At 37.0% G+C, this 21,424-nt stretch overlaps 1 protein-coding gene across 2 annotated transcripts in view; it reads right to left on the reverse strand.

Annotated features, from left to right (window-relative positions):
* ASXL3 (ASXL transcriptional regulator 3) overlaps window positions 1-21,424 on the reverse strand; it is a gene marked incomplete at both ends in the record, with an annotated part of 181,269 nt that overhangs the window by 137,502 nt on the left and 22,343 nt on the right. The window contains one exon of one of the 2 annotated variants that reach the window (XM_082853630.1): window positions 11,988-12,070. In XM_082853630.1, coding sequence (XP_082709756.1) covers window positions 11,988-12,070 — 83 coding nt within the window. Of the gene's footprint in view, window positions 1-11,983; window positions 12,071-21,424 lie in introns of both variants that reach the window. The other variant, XM_082853629.1, reaches the window with a different exon arrangement.

A 21,424-nucleotide genomic window follows, 5' to 3' on the forward strand; every position in this document is an offset into this window, starting at 1 on the left:
AATCCATAAAATATTCATTACATATATTTCATACTATATTGATATACTGAAGATCCATTTATAAAGGAAAGTCAAATGAGTTATTAATGCCAGAAAAAAGAATCAGTAAATGAATACTAGATTTTTACTGTAAGTGCACACTAGTTGACAATGTTTTCATTTACCCATTGGACTTCTCAGGCCACTCAATTTTATTGTGATTACATTTAAATATTGCTGTTCATGTTTTTACAGAGAACAGAGGAAAATTTAATAAGTAAACATAAATTAAATATATTATCATGGTGTGAATGAAGAAACAGAGCAGGCTGCAAGAGTCCAGAGGGAAAATCTGAAGAGAGAAAATGGGGGCTGGATGGCCTGTGTGCATCAAATTGTCTGCAGGCGAATCTATTCGCCCTTGCTTCACAAATTACTCATATTACAGACATTCTAAAGAATAACTGGATTAAGCATATTCAATAAAGTGATCCATGGCACTGTGTCTTACTGAGCTCACTGGCTCTCTACATCAGCCCACAGAGGCAGGAATGCAAGGCAGCCACAACCCCTTCCCTTGTTCTTCTCATAACCCTCCTTTGGGCAAGGTCTTGATGGCAACCAAAAGCCAACGAGGCCAGAACCAAGAACACTGGATAACCATCAGAAGTACAAATTACAGTACAATCTCTCTTGCACCCCTAACTCCTGCCAAAATATGTACTATTGGAGGCAAATCAAACCAGATAATAAAGGGTGACTGGATCAACGAAAACCCATCACTTCAGGAAAATCAATTGAAAGACATGTCTCTTCAAATAGTACCTTAGAAGATTTATCTACTTTTCTTCTCTTTTTATGGTTTGTCCTTCACTTACTACTGAGCTTTTGCACATTCTTTTGCACTTCTCAAATTCTGAAATGATCACCCTCTTCTAAGTTAAAGATGAGTCACATACTTACTAGCCATTCTTTAGACTATCCCACTAGCAACAACTTATTCCAAAAAATATTCATGAATGCCATTTTTCTACATTAGCAACCAGTAGGACACCTTCAACAAATGCAAATTAAGCAACAAATTGAAAACTAATCATTGTACAAATGTTGTATTTCACTCAGACTGGTTAGAGAGGAATGAAGTCATGGATTCAGCCTATCTGCAGTGGTCTGATGGAGAAAGTGCTCTACCCAGACATTTTACATCTGTCTTTTGTAAAAATAAGAAATAAAAATAAAAAGGAAAGAGTGGTATTCTTCTATCTCCCAGAGGAAATACAATGGATGAATGAGATGAGGAAGGATGGATAAGTGGTCATGATACAGATTACCAATAACAGTAAAGTTTATCTGATTATTCTCCGCTTAAGAAAATGTCCTAAAGAACGCAGTAATGCTGGTTGGGACGCTACTTATCTGTTAATTTGTACCTTTTTTCCTTTCCCTAGATGCATATCTTAAAAACGGGACAATGTTAATAACTTAGCCTCCTCTACCTCCCACCTAAGCATCGTTTAATCAGTCTCATCTATTTTCATTCAGTTATTTCATAAAGGTAGTAACTGCCACTCTCTAAAACTGCCTTTTGTTAGCAATTAATGCTTTGACTGGTCACAGTTAGCCAGTTCCCCAGAAACAATCTATAAGTCCAATATCAACAACAAAACAGTGAGAGTCCTACAAAGTCCTTGGTTCTTCCATTACTGAAAGTATGTTTCCCACCCTTACAGCATCACCTTCTAAATAAAACAGTAAGAAGCTACAATTCAAATATATCTTGCTGCTATCCATAAGCCCAAATCTTCACTAAAGATCATCTTTCTCATGTTGGACAAGCAGAACAGTGAAAGTTTGGGAAAGGCTTTGTACCTTCCAAATCTGGGTTATGGAAATGGAATTTTTAAAAATATTTCAACCCTATTTACAAATAGGCTATAAATCGAGAGTCTCAACACACCTATCTAAAGGCTAGACTTTCATCTCAGTGAGTTATATATATATAGACAATCAACAGTTAGCCAGGAAAGCTGCTAAGGGGGTGGGGGAGTATTTATTCGATAGAATCATATAACCAATACTTTTAAAATCGAAATAGTATTAGGTTCAGGCTACAAATATTTCAAAAGGTTAAATGCAATTGGTTCTGAATCAGACATCAAATCCCAGATATGTCACTTGCTAGCTGTATGAACTATCCCAAGTTACTTAATCTCATCTGCCTCAGTTTCCCTATCTGTAAAATGGTAAATACAATATAACTTTTTTAAAAAGATAATTCATGTAAAGTCCTTAGTATTGGGTCTAGTGTAAGTAAATGATAAAAAAAATAGGTATTCTTTTAATCAGCAAGCCCCCACTCATTAATCTGCTTGACATACTGCATAAAGCATGGTATCTCAGCACCAGGTGAAATAAATGACTGAATACAAAGATCTGTGTCCCTAATCTTAATGAGCTTGTATTTGTGATGCAAAGACAACACTTCCTGTTATGTTAGAATATCATATATTCTATTAAGAATTCAAGAGAGAATTTAGAAAGTCCTAAGTTTAATTTTTTTAATAAAAATAAAAAAGGCATTATGTATTAGGCTGAAGACATACTCCACAGAGGAGAGGTTAAAAGACGTAAATGAATGACTCAGAGAAGGGTCTGGAACTACGCTGTTAAACCTTCAAAAGGAGGAACTTCACTTTACTCATCTATTAATCCAGCAGCTTCCACAGTCTCAAGAACATAGCATGTACTTAATAAATGTTAATGGAATGAAGACATGCCTTAAAGCTTCCACAAAACCCCCAGGACTTTACACAGTGAGCAAAAAGGAGGCACTTAATCGGTATTTAATTGATTAACTTCTACATGTCCACACTTGTTTTCCTTTCTCTGATGTTCTCTCATTTGACTAGTAAGCACCTGGGAAAAGCTCTACCCACACACCTGAGTACCCTGAACCTGGCCAGAAGATGGTTGCCAACAAACTGAAGAGAGAGCAGAGCCCAAACACAAGCCTTGCGCAGCACCTAAAACAGGACTTAACTTTTTAAAAAAAAGTTGATAAAAATCATCTGAATTTCAGACAGAATTATCTATTTGATTCTGCATAAGGCATCTCAGGAGGTGTAGGATAAATAGTCCTTAATTGTCCTGAAAGAGCTAGGACTTATTCTTTAGGAATTATGCACTTGTAGCTTTTAGAAAACCTGGCTTAACAAAATGTCATATTTTTTTTTCCTCTGAGAACAAATCAACTATAAAAAGAAGTCCCCATGTCAGCATATCAACAGTTTTGCATTTGAATTATGTTGTCAAGTTCAAAACAATGAAGTGAAACTTAAAATCATTTAGGCATGTGGCAATTAAGAGCACAAGCAATGAAATAAGGAGATAAGGAGAAAAACACCACCTAGAAAAAAAAATTAAATAATACCACCCCAGTTAAATGCCTATTTCTCCCCAAAGATCTTAACCTGCACAGGATACTTAGAAAGACTCACATACAATGTAATATTATATCCATTTCTGCTCCTATTCCTGCACTGAAATATTTATAGAGTGCTCAGTATTTCTGGAGTAAATTATACCTAGCTCTCAATAAAGCTGAAATCACCTAAATTACCGTTTTTGTTCAATTATTTGGAAGGATGGAGAAAGGAAGCTTGACAGAATAAAAAGTTGTATTAAGAAGTGGCCATTTCACAGCTATAATTGCATACCTTAGTGAATATTGATGCCTTGAGGGTTATACGCAGTCACCACAGCTATTTTTACCAAAGCCTTCAAATAAAATCCAAATCAATTTATGTTATGTGACTCTACACGTTATATTTGGACACGAAACATAAGCCAAGTATTCTATCGGTTTATATGTTAGGAATAACATATGAAAACATGTATGAGGAATATGTAAAAACAGAAGCACAGTACAGTGTTAAGCATATTGTTATGAATACCTTCTAAGTTGAATCAGATACTCAAAATTCTAGAAAAATTCTATGGTGTGCCACGAACTCTGGAAATGTAAAGGTCCAAATTCTTTTTTTAAAAAAATAAAGTTCCAAATTCTGAATCACTGTTGTAGACTGAATTTTTGTGTCTCCCCCACCCCAAGTCTTATGTTGAAGCCCTAGCGTGGCTATATTAGGAGATGGGATCTCTAAGGAAGGTATTAAGGTTGAAAGAGGTCCTAAGGATGGAGGCTTGATCTGATAGGAGCAGTATCCTTATAAAAAGAGACACTGAAGAGCTTTCTCTCTCTCTCTGCACATAAACACCCAGGAAAGCCCATGCGAGGACACAGTGAGAAGGTGGCTGTCTGCAAGCCAGGAAGAGAGGCCACAGCAGAAACCTATCCTGACGGACAATGATCTAGGATTTCTAGCCTCCAGAACTAGAGAGAAATGTGAGAACATACACTTCTGGTGTTTAAGCCGCCCAGTGTATGATGATTTGTTATGGCAGCCTGCGCAGACTAACCAATCGCTGTTATTATAACTTCAAGCTGGGAACCAGGAGGAGTCCTATCGCAAATTTCGTACATTAGTTTGAGGCATTCTACCTGAAAAGCGCTCCCTCCCCATTCGGCAGTCCTTTTACGGAACAAAGTGAAAACTGCCAGCAGAGGGCGCAACACACACACACACACGCACGCACGCACGCACACATACACACACACACCCACACACACACACACCATAGTTCATGAATGTCTCGTGGGCTCCACTTCTACTTTCCAAATTATGAAAAGATTATGGGGGAGATTCCACAGCAAAAGGCAAGTACAGTTGACCCCTGAGCAACATGGGAGTTAATTTGCATATAACTTATTGTCAGCCTTTCATATTTGTGGTTCCTCCATGTCTGCAGATTCATCCAACCACAGACTGTGTAGTACTGTAGGATTTACTATTGAAAAATATTCGTGTATAAGTGGACCCACAAATTTCAAAATCCCAAGTTGCTCAAGGGTCAGCTGTAGTCAACTGTGGCCCCAACATCAGATGCTTGACTACAAAGGCTTTCAAGTTGCCCAAGTCCAGGTTGATTAGGCTTGTGCTGAGGGGCTGAAATCTGACCTTGTAGGGTAATATTTCACACAATTATTTTCTAACTCAGAGAATGCTTTCACAGTAATATATCACCTTATCATCCCCTGAAGAATTACCTCAATCACTATGTCACTATAAAAAAAAGTAACTTTAAGTTTAAAAAAAGTTTAATTATGATACATCAGTTGCTTTTTAAACAATTAGTGATATCTATGTATAAATTATGAATACTTATTTAATCAGTTTTATACCATTTGATTTAAAACTAATTAATTATGTACAAAGCATATAATACTAACAAACAACATTTTAAGTGACATATTTTGGGAAGAACCAAATGTGTATAAAAATGACCAGATTAGAAATTCCAAATCTCATCTAAATGTAAGGTATAATGTATGCATTCACCATTCACATCATAAACCCTACATAATCAGAATATCATGCATTTATTCAGATACCATGTGACTAGGAAAAAAGTACATGCTTGATTTCCTCTAATTATATCCAAACATACAACTGACAATAGCTTTTGATTCATAGCTTATTAGGCACAATATATTCTCTGGGATATTTTGGACTATCAGTTAAAAAATGCTACTATAAATGGGGTAATGTTTGTTTGAGAAAAAAATAGATTTAAAAAGCGGGAGACCAGGTTTAAAGAGACCAGATAAGAAGATACTGCATTAATCTAGTTGAAAAATTTTAAGTGCAAAGAATAAATGGCAAAGAGTGGGGATTCAGAGAAAGAAAGATGTAGTTAGGACACAGAATTAACACTACACAAGAGCCAACTGTCCATGGGGGCGGGATGGGAGAAGAGAGTTAGGAATGACCCTGATTGAGATTTCTAATCTGAGTAATGACAAGTAAAAGTTTATGTCAACCAAGAGATAAATTATTCTAAAGGCTTGCTTACACACACTCGTGTATACACACCTAATATACACACATAAATACATGCAGGCTTGCTTACACACACTCATGTATACACACCTAATATACACACATAAATACATGCAGGCTGGCTTACACACACTCATGTATACACACCTAATATACACACATAAATACATGCAGGCTTGCTTACACACACTCATGTATACACACCTAATATACACACATAAATACATGCAGATTCCCCTATAATTCTGGTTAATAACACCATTGTTTCATTCATCCCTCTCTAAGGATGAATCCCTCACACCATTTACACAATGAGAAAATTAGACGTTAGCAAATGGCAAGGATGACACCATGAGTTAACACTGTAATTCTAAAATGCCCCAACACAAACAAACGAGACCACAGTTTCAGTATGAAAGAAGCAATGGGAACATGGAGTCTGGAGATAAGAATTGATTTTGCAGTTGAAATTATTTGTGTTTCTTTCTTATCTTTAGACAAAACATTTCAGCAGCGAGAAAGAATCATCTCCTAAAGTGCTAATTAGAAACGTAAATCTCACCAAGAGAAATGCCAAGAAATTTTATTGTTTGTCACTATACATGGTAATGGAATTTTCTGACAGTTTATCCCCCTAGAAAAATCTTTAACAAACCACAGTACAAAGTGGAGATCCTAATTTCAGCATATCATGACAGAGACTGCAAAACAGAAATCATGAAAGACCTTAAGACAAGTAGCTTAAAACACATTTATTCTAAGAATTACCAGGGGAATAAAAAGTTCTCATTGATACCGGCATAATTACAAAATCTTGGGTTGTCAAGTGCACGCTCCACATTGCAAAATCAAAAATATGTCAATGAATAATACCAAGCACGAGAGAGGTTGTTTATAAGCCTTTTCAAATGCCCCTACTGTGATATGTAATTATAGATTGCTGCTCTATAAATGGTCGATGAAATCTAACATGTATTATTTTTAAAGTAAGGCATCTATAGTATTGTAAAAGTGTACCTTATAAATATTGCCCTGCCCCCAACCCAACAGAGGGTTTTTTAATTGCTCTGCGATATTTTGGCCTTTATTTCGTGACTGCCTCACCTCCATTAGAAAGCAATTTACCTATTATCAAGTAATATGACAACTATATCACAATTCTTGCTACATTAATAACAGGTATCCTGTGATAATAATGCCCGGCACATAAGAAATTATCCCCACTGATAAATGGCTGCTCTGCTCTTGCTAGGTAAGTGCTACAGACCTCACTCCTGGACCTTGCTGCCCCGGGTGTGTCACTAAAACAGAGCACATATTTCTTTGAAAGCATCACTTTAAAAATTACATGAGCAGAGAAAAACATATCCTCAGGCAACAAAACTCCCTCAGTCCTCTTTGTAAAGGAATTATAACTTCTGAATAAGCAAACCAAAAACAGAAAGGCAGAATTAGGACAACCCCCACAGTCCTTCTCTTTTCCTATGGACATATGTTTAATTACTGCAGACAAGGCTATAGTCTACAGTAGCACCCTCTCTCCCTGAGGAAGTGGGAATGTTTAGCCAAGCAGTCCAAACAGGCATATCAAATATCCATCCATAAAAGCCGCAGTCTGGAATATGCACATTTCTATCCTCTCTATGCAAGCAACACGGTTCTTTGATTGATTATAAGATTCTGATCATCTGAAAAGCCTTCCAAATAGCAGTGTCTTATCAGTCGTTGACAACTCATAAACACAAAGTAACAGAAGCCTGGAAATACTCAGAATCAGTAAAGCAAGTACAATATAGAGGGACCAGAACAAAATTATATTGACAAAAATCTTCTATCTTATTATATAGAAGGGAATTAAAACTTACCAAATATATTTTTATTAAAAAAATTTCTAGGAAATCATGCCATGTTCATATTATTAATTTTTTCCCAACAAAAGCCATATGTCCTTCTGACAATTTATTTTATCTATATACCTTTTTGTAAACCACACAGAGAGTACTTATTTCAGTCTGGCTTTTCCAAATAGAGTTTAATCATATACTACACATTTCATCAATAACTTGAAGAAGATACACAGAACATGATATAAAAAGCTGTCCTCGTTTCATCCTGTCTACATGAAAATTATGCAATTTAAAGTGTCACTGGAAAAGAGGAAAAGGTACCATAAAATGTCAAGAATTTTATCTCAGTCAAATAAATTAACAATATCACATATACTGAACACATTCAAATACTCATATCAGCTTTGCCAAAATTATTGGTTTAATTCTTATTGTAAGTTACAAGTTTAAACCAGAGGCACCTACAGTGTATGAAAACAGGCAACAGCACAATAACCTTCCTCAAGTTCACAGCTAATCTGCCAGAGGCTATTGGCATGCATCTATTTAATGGAATTCCCACAAAGCTGGTAGATTCCTTTTGATTAAAACAAACAATTAAAAATAGGATGAAAAATACAACTTGTAATGTTAAAAAGAAGCTTCTAACTCTAAATGCAAGACAAAAATCATCACTAAGGACCAGCAAGTTAACATCTTGAGGAAGATTATTTACTCAACAAATATTTACTGAGTATCTTCTGAGTGCCAGGAGTGTTGGGTACCCTGCCCTTAAGGAGCTCACAGACCAGTGGGAAGACAAACAAGGACAAATTTACAGTCCAGTGAGGTCAGTGTTACAGGAGATCTGCCTGACACACAGAATGAAGGGCCACCACCACCCCCCCAACCCAGTATTTGAAACAAATGGTGTTATTTTATTTTTTATTTTTATTTTTTTGTGCGGTACACGGGCCTCACTGTTGTGGCCTCTCCCGTTGCGGAGCACAGGCTCCGGATGTGCAGGCTCAGTGGCCATGGTTCATGGGCCTAGCCGCTCCGCGGCATGTGGGATCTTCCCGGACCAGGGCACGAACCCGTGTCCCCTGCATCAGCAGGCGGACTCTCAACCACTGCGCCACCAGGGAAGCCCCAAATGGTGTTATTTTAAAACAAATGGCATTGGAATGATGATGGATAAGGGGCCAATCTTCTCTTTTCCAGAAATGCCAGGCACAGTGGTGGACTGTTTGGGGGAGGGCCACTAACATGACCTCTCATTCATAGAGACCACTGGAAGGTTATGGACACATCAGTAACTTTCACATTCACTCCCCTACAGTTAATCAGGCATATCTGAAAGCCTGCACATCTTGAAAAACACATTATTAATAAACATCTAGAAATGAAACAGCTATGTTTGACCTTATGATGATGGAATTTCTAAATGTAACTTTACTTAAGATACAGTTACACTGAATTTACTCAGCTACCATAAATACTTGGAAAACATTTAAGAATTTGGAAGGTAGCAAAAGAGTACATTAAGTAGGCAAAATAAATGTCAGAATCTGCTCCCTAAAGCAATACACACAACAGGTAGGAAAGCTGAAATTCACTCAGAATCCACATACTACTTTTATTTTTTTACTTATTTTTTTATTAGGGTATAGTTGTTTTACAATGTTGTGTTAGTTTCTACTGTACAGCGAAGTGGAATTCCCTGTGCTATACAGCAGGTTCTTATTAGTTATCTATTTTATACATACTAGTGTATATACGTCAATCCCAATCTCCCAATGTATCCCACCCTCCCCTATTTTCATTTTAGAGATGAGTCTAATAAGCAAACTAGACAACGAGGGGAGAGTAGTCACAGATATACCAGCCATAAGTAACTGTCACAACTGACAGGAGGGAGAATTCAAAGAAACAGAAAGAAATGAGAACATAAAATGCATATTCCGGAGCCCTTTGCACAGAGCTGATTTTACAGAGTAGAACTTAAAACAGAACTATGGTCTCTTTCTTTGCCTGGTCCCTTTCCTATTTAACTTGTGAATTCCTTGCAGGTACTTTCAATAGTCCTATACGGGTTCATCAGTACTTGTAACAACAAACTTTTTTTTTTTTCTTCACAGAAGGACACAGTAACGGGGGAGGGGATGAAGAGGGAGGGTTGTATTTAGAGGAATAGGGTATGTTTTCCTTTTCAATGTTCTTACTCTTTAAAGAAGCTGCTTTGTGTTTTGTTTGTTAACATATACTTAAAGCCCTTTAATATACCATTCTGGGAAGACCAGCATCTTGAAAAAAATACGAAAAGTGTTGTTACAATGATAAGTGTAATTAAGATGCTGTTCATGGCCATGGTACAGGGGTTTTATATCTCAAGGTACATAATAGCTGATAGTGGCCTAGTCACTCCTCTGGAGAAGAATATCATGATGAACAAACTTCAAATGTCTGCTTATAGGAGAAGCTTTTTATGCCTGCATTCTCAGGTTCCTCTGGCTCAGAGCCCACATCTGACAGGAGCTGAGATCTCTAGATTTTTACCCCATTTTTTTCTTTTGGCTGTCGCACAACCATTTCCAGTGCTTTCTAAATGGCATAAATATTTTCAGGGTTTCTGACAGGCAGTAAGGGGAAAATTAATTTCCACGTGTCCCCATTTTGTTCCCTAACTCCTCACACTGACATCTGGCTTAGAAGCAAGGATCCCCTTGAATAGCGCTTAGGCTCTGTCAGCAACTTCCCTCCACAGTGTTACCTCCACGTTGTGGAGGAACAATGATTGCAAACAGGGTAGTTACATTAGCTCAGGCTCTTTCTTCAGAACAGGCAGAAACAGCCTCCAAAACAGAGATGAAAAACTGAGCGTAGGTATCCTCTACCCCACTAAATTGTGATGTTCATGGATCAAACTTGCAAGAGATGCATTTTAAACAGCTAGAAGCTGATGCGATTCACATGTTACAGTAATGGGAGTTACAGGTAATGCCAATTTTTTAGGAAAAGTTGGCCTCGAGAGGACGTTGATTTCTCTCAGCAGGTTCTATCTCAAGATCAGATTCAAAAGGTAACTCAGCAGATTGTATTTTCACCAAGCTGAGACCACTGCCTTCTCAATGGCTTATAGGTAGACAACTTCATACAATGAAAAAAAATTCACTCTATGTAACAAGGATGAGTAGATACACATGCGACAGCCCTATGGTTATTTTACCCTGTAACAAACTTTTTTTCCTCCTTGAGTAATATTTATATGACCCTAAACTGCTGGATAAAGCCAAAACTGTAGCCAAAATTCATCACTAAATAAAAATAATCATCATAGATAAAATATAGTATATCCATACAATAAAATATTATTTGGCAACAAAACGAAATGAAGTACTGATGCATGCTACCACATGGATGGACCTTGAAAACATGATGCTAAGTGAAAGAAGCCAGTCACAAAAGGCTACATAGCGTATAGCTCCAATTATATGAAATGTCCAGAACAGGCAAAACCACAGACATAAAAAGTACATTACTGGTTGCTAGGGGCTGGAGGGAATAGGGAATTGGGAGTGACTGCTAAGGGGTATGGGGTTCCATCTCAGGGTGATGAAAATGTTCTAAAATTAGATAGCAGTAATGACTGCAGAGCTTTGTGAATATACTGAAAACCAACGAATTGTACATTTTCAAAGGGCAAATTTTATGGTATATGACTATCTCAATAAAACTGTTATTTTTTTAAGGACTCAATAATTGATTAATGATGCTCCAAGTAGAGTAATTCTAAATACGAGGACTGAATTTTCAACCACATTCGTTGGCACTTTGAATTTTATCAGAGTGAGCTCATCTTATACCTTGCGATCTACCTATTAAGACTGTAAAACAGTTTCTCTTTCACTACTCACTTTCAGAAACAAAAGTCTCCTCTTACAAGAAAGAGAAAGGTGAGTAACTCCAATTAGAGGCTAATTCACACAATGCTGCTCTTTGTTAATGAAGGACACTCTGTATCAATCTGTCTAATTTATTAAGCAAACAGGTAGTTCCAAGGAGACCTTGGGTCACCCAAATATTTGTTAGTCACAAAAGAATCTGCAGGTAGTTACTTAATTCACAATCATCTACAACATGAACATCTAGATACCCCTATTACTTTGCAATCAGTAGCAATTATTAATCAATGAAAACAGAAAATGTAAATATGAATACTGACCTTGTTTCTTTTAACCCTTCTTTCTGAATGACTTCCAATATCTGCTTTGCTGTCATTGGTGAGTTGGGGTGTTTTTCTAGTGCCTAAAAAAATAAAAATACACGTAAGATTCCTAGATTACTGCATAGAAACATACAAGATGAAAATGCGTGTGAACCATGCAATGTTTCCTTAAAATTTTAAAAAGGCTGTTATGTCAAAATTAGGTTCCATCACACAGATCAGGTGTCCAAAGTGAGAACATAATTTTTTTTCTGGACATCTATGGCAATTTCTGCAACATATAGGGGTCATTCTGCAAAAATGTCACAAAGGCATACACACCAAAAAAAGAAATGTGAAACCTAAAAACACCAAGTTAATAAATGTATATAATTTCCTTTATTAAAAATTGCTGACATTTTATGGTTTAAGTCATGTTTTCAGGCTGTTAAAATGTTTCTTAAATTTCTAAGACCTTGGAAACATGAGCCTGAATACCACCAAGAGCAGAGAACAAAGTGCTGGTCAGAAATAACCTCACTGGATTCATATTTTGATCAACTTCTCTTGTATTAAAAAAAATAAATAAAAACCCTTCATGGCCAAAATGGAAAAAAGCATACAGAAACCCAAGTATCTCATTACAGTGTGTTTTCCAGTTCAGCTCAGTTTCCTTTCTTTCGCCTTTTCCAATTCATTTCAAGTAAATCCCTTCCTCTTCCCATTCAGCCCATCTCAGCTTTATGAACTGAGTCCTATTCTCTTTCTCTCCCCTTCTGTCCTACTTATTTTTGAGCGGAAGTGAACTTTTTTAAACAAAGTATGGGGAATATATGGGACATAGTTAATTATTTCCACAGGCATTAGACCATCAGCCCTGGAAAGCAAGCCCCTTTTATTTACCCAGGGACTCTACATGTAGTGAAATCCGTAAACAACGGTGCCCACACTGCTCACCAACAAGGTCTATAGGACCACCTCTGGGTACAAGAAACAAGTGTACACACATCTTCACAATGACTTCCTCCAAGGGTAGATGACACCTACTTAAATTTTCTGTACAGGAGCTTCTGCACAAGTCATGGCCCCCATGCAACTTAATAATTCTAGAGTCCTAATTTATGATTATTATGAATATTAGACCAGAATTCTCATAATTATTAAGAATTAACAGGGTCACTCTAAAAACTAAAAATTAAAAAGGCTTCCAATATGTTCAAAAGAGCTCTGTGATCTCTTCCACGATCAATGGCTAAATTTCAGCTAGGTCCCTAGCAAAGGTTCTGCTCCTCAAGGCTCTCCAGTGAGTTACATACACAGCCTGCCCTACCTCACCATTAGGGCCACTTTCCTGTTCTCCCCTTTCTAGTTCCCAGGAAATTTCCCCATTTTTTCCTAGTCTGGATCAGTCTCTTAGTTGCAGTTGGTAATTCTTTAAAGAATAGCGAAATAGGAGCTACACTGGAAAGAGAGTGTAGCAACAAGTATGTCACTAGGAAAGAAGGAAAAACTGTCCTCACAGAGGATGCTTTAGAGAGCTGAACTGTCAAGGGGGGAAGACACATAGGCATCGCTGTATAGGAAGAGGACTAAAGTGTAAAAACATTGGTTAAAAAAAAAGGCAAGAAGGAAACTGCATAATAGAGCTGAAAAGGGGAAAAGGTTAGGTCACAAAGAAAGGCAGGAAAGATACAGACATGAAAATGAAATAGTCGACAGAATTTTTAAAATAAGAACTGTAAGTAGAACAGTGCATACTTATGACTTACTGAAAGGAGATGCCGTGGTCACATGGACTATATACAGGGTGGGTCTCACCCCAAATGATAGGCAATGCTGGGGACACTAATGGTCTCTCATAGAAGATATGGGCAGAAGGTCAGCAGACACAGACATACACAAGTAAGCAAGCAAGGAAGAGGGGAACTGGCGGGGAGAGACACGGGATGGCAGAAAGAGGAGGACAGAGGAGAAGGGAGAGAAAGGAGGAAAATTGAGCTGAACTGGGAATGTCAAAAAGGCAAACTGATTAAATCTAGAAAGGGACGAAGAGGAAACTCCAGTGTACTGGGTAACGTTTTAGTGGAAAGTTGGGCACACTCGAAAGTGGGGTTACTCACTGTGGAGGATTCCCTGTTTCTCTTCCTGAGTACAGGCCCCTCAGCACACCTGGGCAGCTCCTCCCAGCAATTGAGAGAATTTGGATAGCCCTGTCCCCTTCTCTATGACATCACATCCTACTCTACAAAGGAAGTAAAAGTGCCAAGAATTACATCGTGAAGTGGATGAGAGGCAGGAAGGAAATGATGAAGCCACACAAACACCAGAAGCCCCCCTCAGTTCCTGCAAGACAGAGAAAGGGGACAGAGAAGGAGAGGGTCCTGGATGTGAACAAGCTTCACTGAACTAGCTGTGGGAACATTTAGAGAACAAAAGAGAGAGAGATTACGTCCACGGAACAAAACATGGATAGCATCAAAATAATATGACACATGGCAGAGACATGAATCAGACTCGCAGGCAGCCATACTCCAACAGGACAGTGGGAAGAAGCCACAGAGTGAAACTACAGCCCCAAACGTTAAACCGAGGAACTGCCCACGCCCCAGCGATTGATGTCTTGGCTATGAGGTGTTAACGGTTTCATATGTCCTGCAAAATCATACTCCCTGGATTATCTTTCTTGACATTTTCAAATACAGCTAGTATTTGAATATGTCTTCCTGGTTATGTAACACTTATTTTGAATTTAACATGTTCTTCCAATTGTCTTCCACCTTGTACCTACCTCTTTAGAAACAGGGGTCAAGGATGCAATAGAGCAGGGAAGGGAGTGGGATTATCCACAATTTTTAAGGTCATGTATCATAATAAGATTTTTCTAGAAAGAGGGCCAATTAATATTTCGGATAATCAAAACAGGTTCAAACTGACTTGGTCAATAATGATACAATTGTAACAAAATAGGAAATCCAATTTCAAAGTCTGCCATGGATAATAATTATTTATTAATAAAATCATCTTGTTTTCTGGTTGTAAAAACTGGAAAAATGCAAACTCATACCTATATTATAGAAAACAAAATGCACTCATAAGCTTACAACCAAGAATATTAACCCCTGCTAATATTTGTGTTTTCCTTCTAGTTTTTTTCTATTCATACATACTTTTAAAATATAATTATAATTATATAAAGTACATGTATGCATAGTTAGCTGTCTTACTTTTCCTCATGTAATTTAAATTCTTCAAAATGGGCATCATAATTAACACTTAACTGAAGATAGGCATTTATGTTGTTTTAAAACTTAATAAAAATAAATTTCCAAAGAATATATTGAATGTAAAGTTCTTAGAATATTATTGGGTCAAAAGGATGTGAGCTCTGTCATGTCTCTTGATACACTGTCAACTGTTTCCAGAAATATTTTAACAATTTATACTCTCACCAAGCAGAACTGAATCTGCCTCTCTCTCCACAAATTTGCCAGTATTAAATCTTATCTTTTTAGCAATATTTGCAAACCTAGTAGGACAAAGAAGTTGCAATTCACTGTTACTCTAATTATAGTTTTGTAAATACCAAGGAGAACAAAAACTTTATTTCAAATGAATATCATGTGGGATATGACATGGGACATTTCTGTCTTTCTCATTAATGTGTAAAAAGCTACTCATATAGTAAGACATAGTCACTGTTGTGCATGTTAACAACAGATTTTTATTCCTTTTGTTGGTTATTTTTTGGATATTTAGGGAGATGATACATAAAGTTCTCTATTTTCACATGAACTACTCCATCAGACTTTTCTATTGTGACTTCACCTGCTCTCATATTTAGAAGTTCCTTTTATCCAAAGAGCGCATAAATATCTGCAAATGTTTCTTGCGGGTATTTTATGTTTTCATTTTTTAATTCATCTGGAATGTATCCTTTTGTACCCAGGTGAAGAACTAACTTAAGCTCTCACCTCCTATTAATGTTAAGTCAAGATTCCCCAACATAATTTGTTTCATAAGCCGGTCATGGTTAGTGAGGCATCCTCTGGCATACATTAATATTAGGGCAATGAAAACTCCTTTGGATGTGAAACCAATATATAAATGTGGGAACCCAGTATATAAGATGCATAAAAGCAGAGCTGCTGCTGAGGTAGAGATGAGAGGGCTCAGAGCCCCCAGAACTTACTTCCTCTAATGGCTGAAGGCACTTCTGGGAATTTTCAGGGCCTCTGAAATAAACTGCAAACCACTATCCTTGGGGCTCATCCAGGGGTCCTGCTATGCTCCCCTGATTTTCAATCAATTCCTGTGCCAGCACCACCCTGTTTAAATTGCTGTAATATTACAATACACTTCACTATCTGGATAGGACACAGCTCTCATTACTCCTTCTTAAATTTTTCATTGTTCACTTCTTTATATTTCCAGATGAAATTTAGATAGGAATTAAACGAGACATCTAATTAAATTTTTAGGAAATGTACACACATTGTTTCATGTGCTAAAGTTTTATTTTATAAACTGTACTAAGCTTTTTATTAAGTGTTTTATATTTTGGGTTGCAACTATGAATACACTATTTTTATAAATTATCCTCACATTTTATCGCTAATACATACAAAAGCCATTGAACTGTGATAATTATTATCTATATGAACAGCTAATTGAATTCATAGTAGTTCTAATAGTATAGAAGTACAGAATCATATTTTCCACAAATACCGTGAATTGTTTCTCTTTTCTAATAGCTCTATGTTTTCTTTCTCCTACATTATTTACTTTGGCTAAAAAAGTGATCTTTTTTAGTCCCTTTCAAAAAATTTTTTGCTGAAAATGGAAATGCTTTATAATTTATTTCCTCAAACACAGGCTCTTAAAACTGCTGTTTCCCTAAGAAAATCTGTAGCTAGAATTATTAGAGCTCGCACTGCCACGAAAAGGCTGTAATCAGAAACCATTGGCCAGATATCACTGTCTCTTCTATACAAATCAGAGTCTGTCACAGTGTTCAGTCTTTACATAAAATGCCCTTTCTTTCTTTGTGAAACAAACTGTTCTGCCATGTTAGAGCTATATTTGTGATTCCACTTGACTCTGTCTCCCTGAGTTGTGTCTTGTATCTCTCATGCTTCCTTCTCATGCACTAAAGTCCTCGCAATTCTCCACCATCTTCTTTCTTCCTCATTTTTACTCCCAACAGGTTGCAAATTCAGCACTGCTCTCCCAAAAGTGGAATTTCCATGGCTAAGGACACAAAGCACACACACAATCAGTGGCCTCCCTAGCAATGGATTCACTTGTACTTTTCATAGGATATGAACAGATGTGTAGAACTGGCAAACACACCACTGGATGTCATCTTCTTTACTAATGTGACTAACTATATCAGAGCCTATCTCAAAGACATTTAGATTTGAGGCAAGACATTTGACATTTGAGGCAAGACAGACTCTTGTCCCAGAAACCTCTTCTCCCAGACTTCTACATGCCCCAGTAGGAGGAGAAAAAGAAACCTGCAGACAAAGATAGCAATATAGTTAAGAGAAGGAAAGAGGTATTTGCTCAATCACTGAGGACACAGGCCATGCTAAGAATGTATTTTTTCTGTTTTAGGTTCATCCTTTCAGCATTTTTCTGGTCCAGGAATACTATGTAACAAACATTTTAAAGCATATTCAAGCTGACTCAGAAAAGTCATTTCCAGTATCCCTAAGATAAACACATTAGACCAGTGTGCATCTAATGGTTGAAGTCTTGGTCCTTCAGGCCCTGAAGAAAATTTTCTGAGCTTACTTGCCTGCAAAATAAAAAGATTTCTACAACTTAAAATCACATCAGTGATACATGTTTAGATCTTTCTCTAACATTAAAGTGTCTTCCCTTAATCCATATTGGCAGTTCACTAAAATGTTTAGCTATTTAAGGCCTCATGTATTAGGTAAACGATTTGGAGATTATAACGATAAACCATTATATAGCTCTCTACAATTACAGAGTGTTTACACACAACATATATTATTTCATTTGCTTACATACAACATATATATATATATATACACACATATGTATGTATGTATATATATATATATTTTTTTTTTGACCCTGACAACAACTCAGTGAGATGCATATAAGAGGCAGGATTAACTTCCTCTGAGATGCACGAAGTTGAAGTAATTGGTCCAAGGTCATAAAGCTACCAAGTGGAAGGACAGGACTTGTACACATTATGCTATTGATGATGACAATGTTTCAATACAATAAAAGCAGTTAGTATGTATTAGACGACTCTTCCGTGCTAAGTCTCCAGAGGTTTTACTTGTATTACAATAGACTCCTGGCTTCATATATTTAACATTCCCTATTTCCACTGTTCTTGAGATACCTCAAAGGTCCATGTCATTTTGATGAGACATAAATTTGAATGGCTGATAGTATTCAGATGAGAAAATTAACCACATAGAAAGCGACAGCACCTTGCCCACCACCTAATATCTGTACCTCAGGTTGCTGTCTGCTCCTAACATATGTGGTTACTAGTTAAGGGTTTAAGGGTGATGTGTACAATTTTTCTATTCTACTTGCATGCGTTTTATGGGGAAATTACATGCTATAGTAATATATGTGAATGTGTGACTTAAAAGATGCAGAATTTTTGTTACAATAGCCTTGAGAATCAGGCCTATTTCACCCAGAAAAAGGAGATGTCCAAGAAGATAGAGTGCCTCTGAGACCTGGCACCTAGGAAGTGATGGGTCTAGCCAACACTGAAGTCTGCCTTTTACTAAGTTAAATTACTTATTGTCTCGAGCACAAGGCTTTTACAGAAACTGTGGGCCTACAGTCAAGATATTATACGCAATATCGACCTCACAATCCCCATTTCAGCAATCTCACACTTAAGAACAATCAGCTATTTCCTTGAACTCTCAGATAATGGTTTAAACTGTACTTTCCCGTGGTAGCACCTGTCGTTAATTAACATTATCTGTTTAAGGATATTCTTCCAGTTACACTGCAAGCCTCATGAGATTGAAGTCCTTGGTCCTCATTCATGTCTGTAGCATCAGATTATAGCACCACTAAGTAGGCTTTGATGAAGACCACGTTAGTTTGGAGTTGCCATATATTAGGAATTTTTATAGAATAATAAAGAAGGTTATGAGCTTTGGAGTCAGATGAAGCAGGAACACCTACTCACTAGCTGTCTGATCTTAGATATTTAACATTCCTGAACTCAGTTTCTTCATTTCCTCATTTATAAAAACGTTGTGAGGACTAAATGAGATAGTAAGTGTGAAAGCACTGATTATTTCCGGACGCCAAATGATTGCCTACAGCAACACGTTAGTAAACACTGGCTAATACCATTGGCTGGGGGGAAAAAAGCCCCCTTTGAGCACGGCCTAGAAACAGGAATCTTTTCAACACAAAGAAGAGAGCTATAAAAAAAAAAAATATGATGGGCATTACCTGGGGTGTCTCTGAGATTTCCTGCGTAAACTGCACTAGGGTTTCTACAAATCAAGTTAGACACATATTGCCACCCCTTGTCACCTGATCACGGCCAAATTTATTCCCTCTGGATTCAGACGTAAACCTGCACCATGTGGTGCTTGGTTTCATCACCCCACAGTCTTCCTCCCTGTGTTTAACAAGAGGGATTGTACACCACGGCACTCTTTTGGACACTGCGCTGTTACCTAGGAAGACAAGCACCCTGCGGGGACAAATTATCCTGTTATGCATGTGCTACAAATCAAGTAAAAATAGAGTAGCAGCAGCAACAACTTACTTCCAACAATACATATGTACAGACAAACTTTCCTGTAACTATGACAGACAGTATCATAGAATATTCATCTAGAAGGAAGTTCTGTCTTACAGTTATTTTGGTTGCCCAGCTTCATAAAACCCGAGCAGAGCTGAGAGTAGAGAGATGGCTTACTGAGGCCTGGAACAGTTCAGAGAGTGATAACTACCTGAATTTGAAGATAAAATTCTATGCGATTGACAGCTGACTTCTAATTTCCTATGGGATTTTGGCAACCTTGTTCTACCTCAGTAAGTTTCTAAGCTTTACAAACAGTTTATACTCCTTTTACACACAGAAAGAAAATGAAAGTGAAAGACACCTAGAATTCCTACAATGTTCTAAAAAAGGTAAAAGAACAATATTAATAATTATTTAAATGATGATACATACAAAACCTGTTTTAAAAAGTCAGACGTCCCTTTAATGAAGAAGAAATACTTATACCACAAAAATATGCAAATAGTCTATTCAGAACCTACCAGTTATTAAAAACATTTCTTCTGTGTATCAAGTAAAAATTCTGCTTTCCTATTACTTCTACTATGTAGTCCTAGTTTTTGCCTTTGAATGTGACATGTATTTAATATTCAATTACAAGCACTTTGCTCTCATAGAAGCTTAAAGTAAGGTAATTGTGTTACACGAATTTCTAAAATGGGATCCAATAATTTATTCACAGGATATATTGCCACCTATTTGAAAACACTATTAGGGGCCCAGCCTCCCTTTATCCCCAGGCTAATGGATCCTTGGTTTCTTCCATCAGTCCTCATATAAAATAGCTTGCAGACTACCTTCCGAATCACCCTTCTTTGAATATTCTTGAGTTTGCCAACGTCACCTGTAAATCACATCTTTAAGAATTATACTCATTGAGATAAATTAGCTAAATACCATTGATAAATATTCTAAATGTAGTCTGATTGAAACAATCTGTATGGTAAAACTATTACTTCTCTTTTTCTAACTCGTATATACATTACGTTAATACAACCTAACACACTTGCTCTTTTTCAGCAGTCTTCACACTGTCAATCAACTAAAACTTCCAGATCGTTCAACATTTGCTTCTGAAACCACATGCATAATTCTGTGGTGTATTTTCCAAACTTGCCAGACATAAATGTATCTCTAATGCACCAGTGTTTGTTTCAATCCATTTTTGAAAGCTCTGAAATCCTATTATTCCCTAATACCTGATTATTTAAGGTAACAGGTAAATTTTGTGTTATCCACAAATTTGAGAAATATTTACCCCAGTTAAATTTCATCTTTTTAGGTGCAGGCTGTTTATCCAAGCTTCTAAACTTCTTTTGGAATCATTATTCCCTTGTCCAACTGTTCAGTTTCCCTTTTTATTTTCTGATATCCACACATTTGACAAGCATGATTTGATGGATTCCGCCAAGTTATTCATGACAGGTGAATAATGCCATGAAAAACAAAGCAACAAGCCATGTGGCTGCCACTGGGATCTCCTTTCAGAATGATACTCATTAGCCAATCGGTATAATTTGTCTACAGAAGTTCAATCTGCTAAAAATTCATTTAATTATACTATCGCCCAGTTCATATTTGCCCATCACTTTTAAAAGAGTCCCACAAGAGACCACATCAAAGTGACTGTCTGAAATTTAGC

Source organism: Leucopleurus acutus (assembly GCF_964270905.1).
Source record: "Leucopleurus acutus genome assembly, chromosome: 13".
Lineage (NCBI taxonomy): Eukaryota > Metazoa > Chordata > Mammalia > Artiodactyla > Delphinidae > Leucopleurus > Leucopleurus acutus.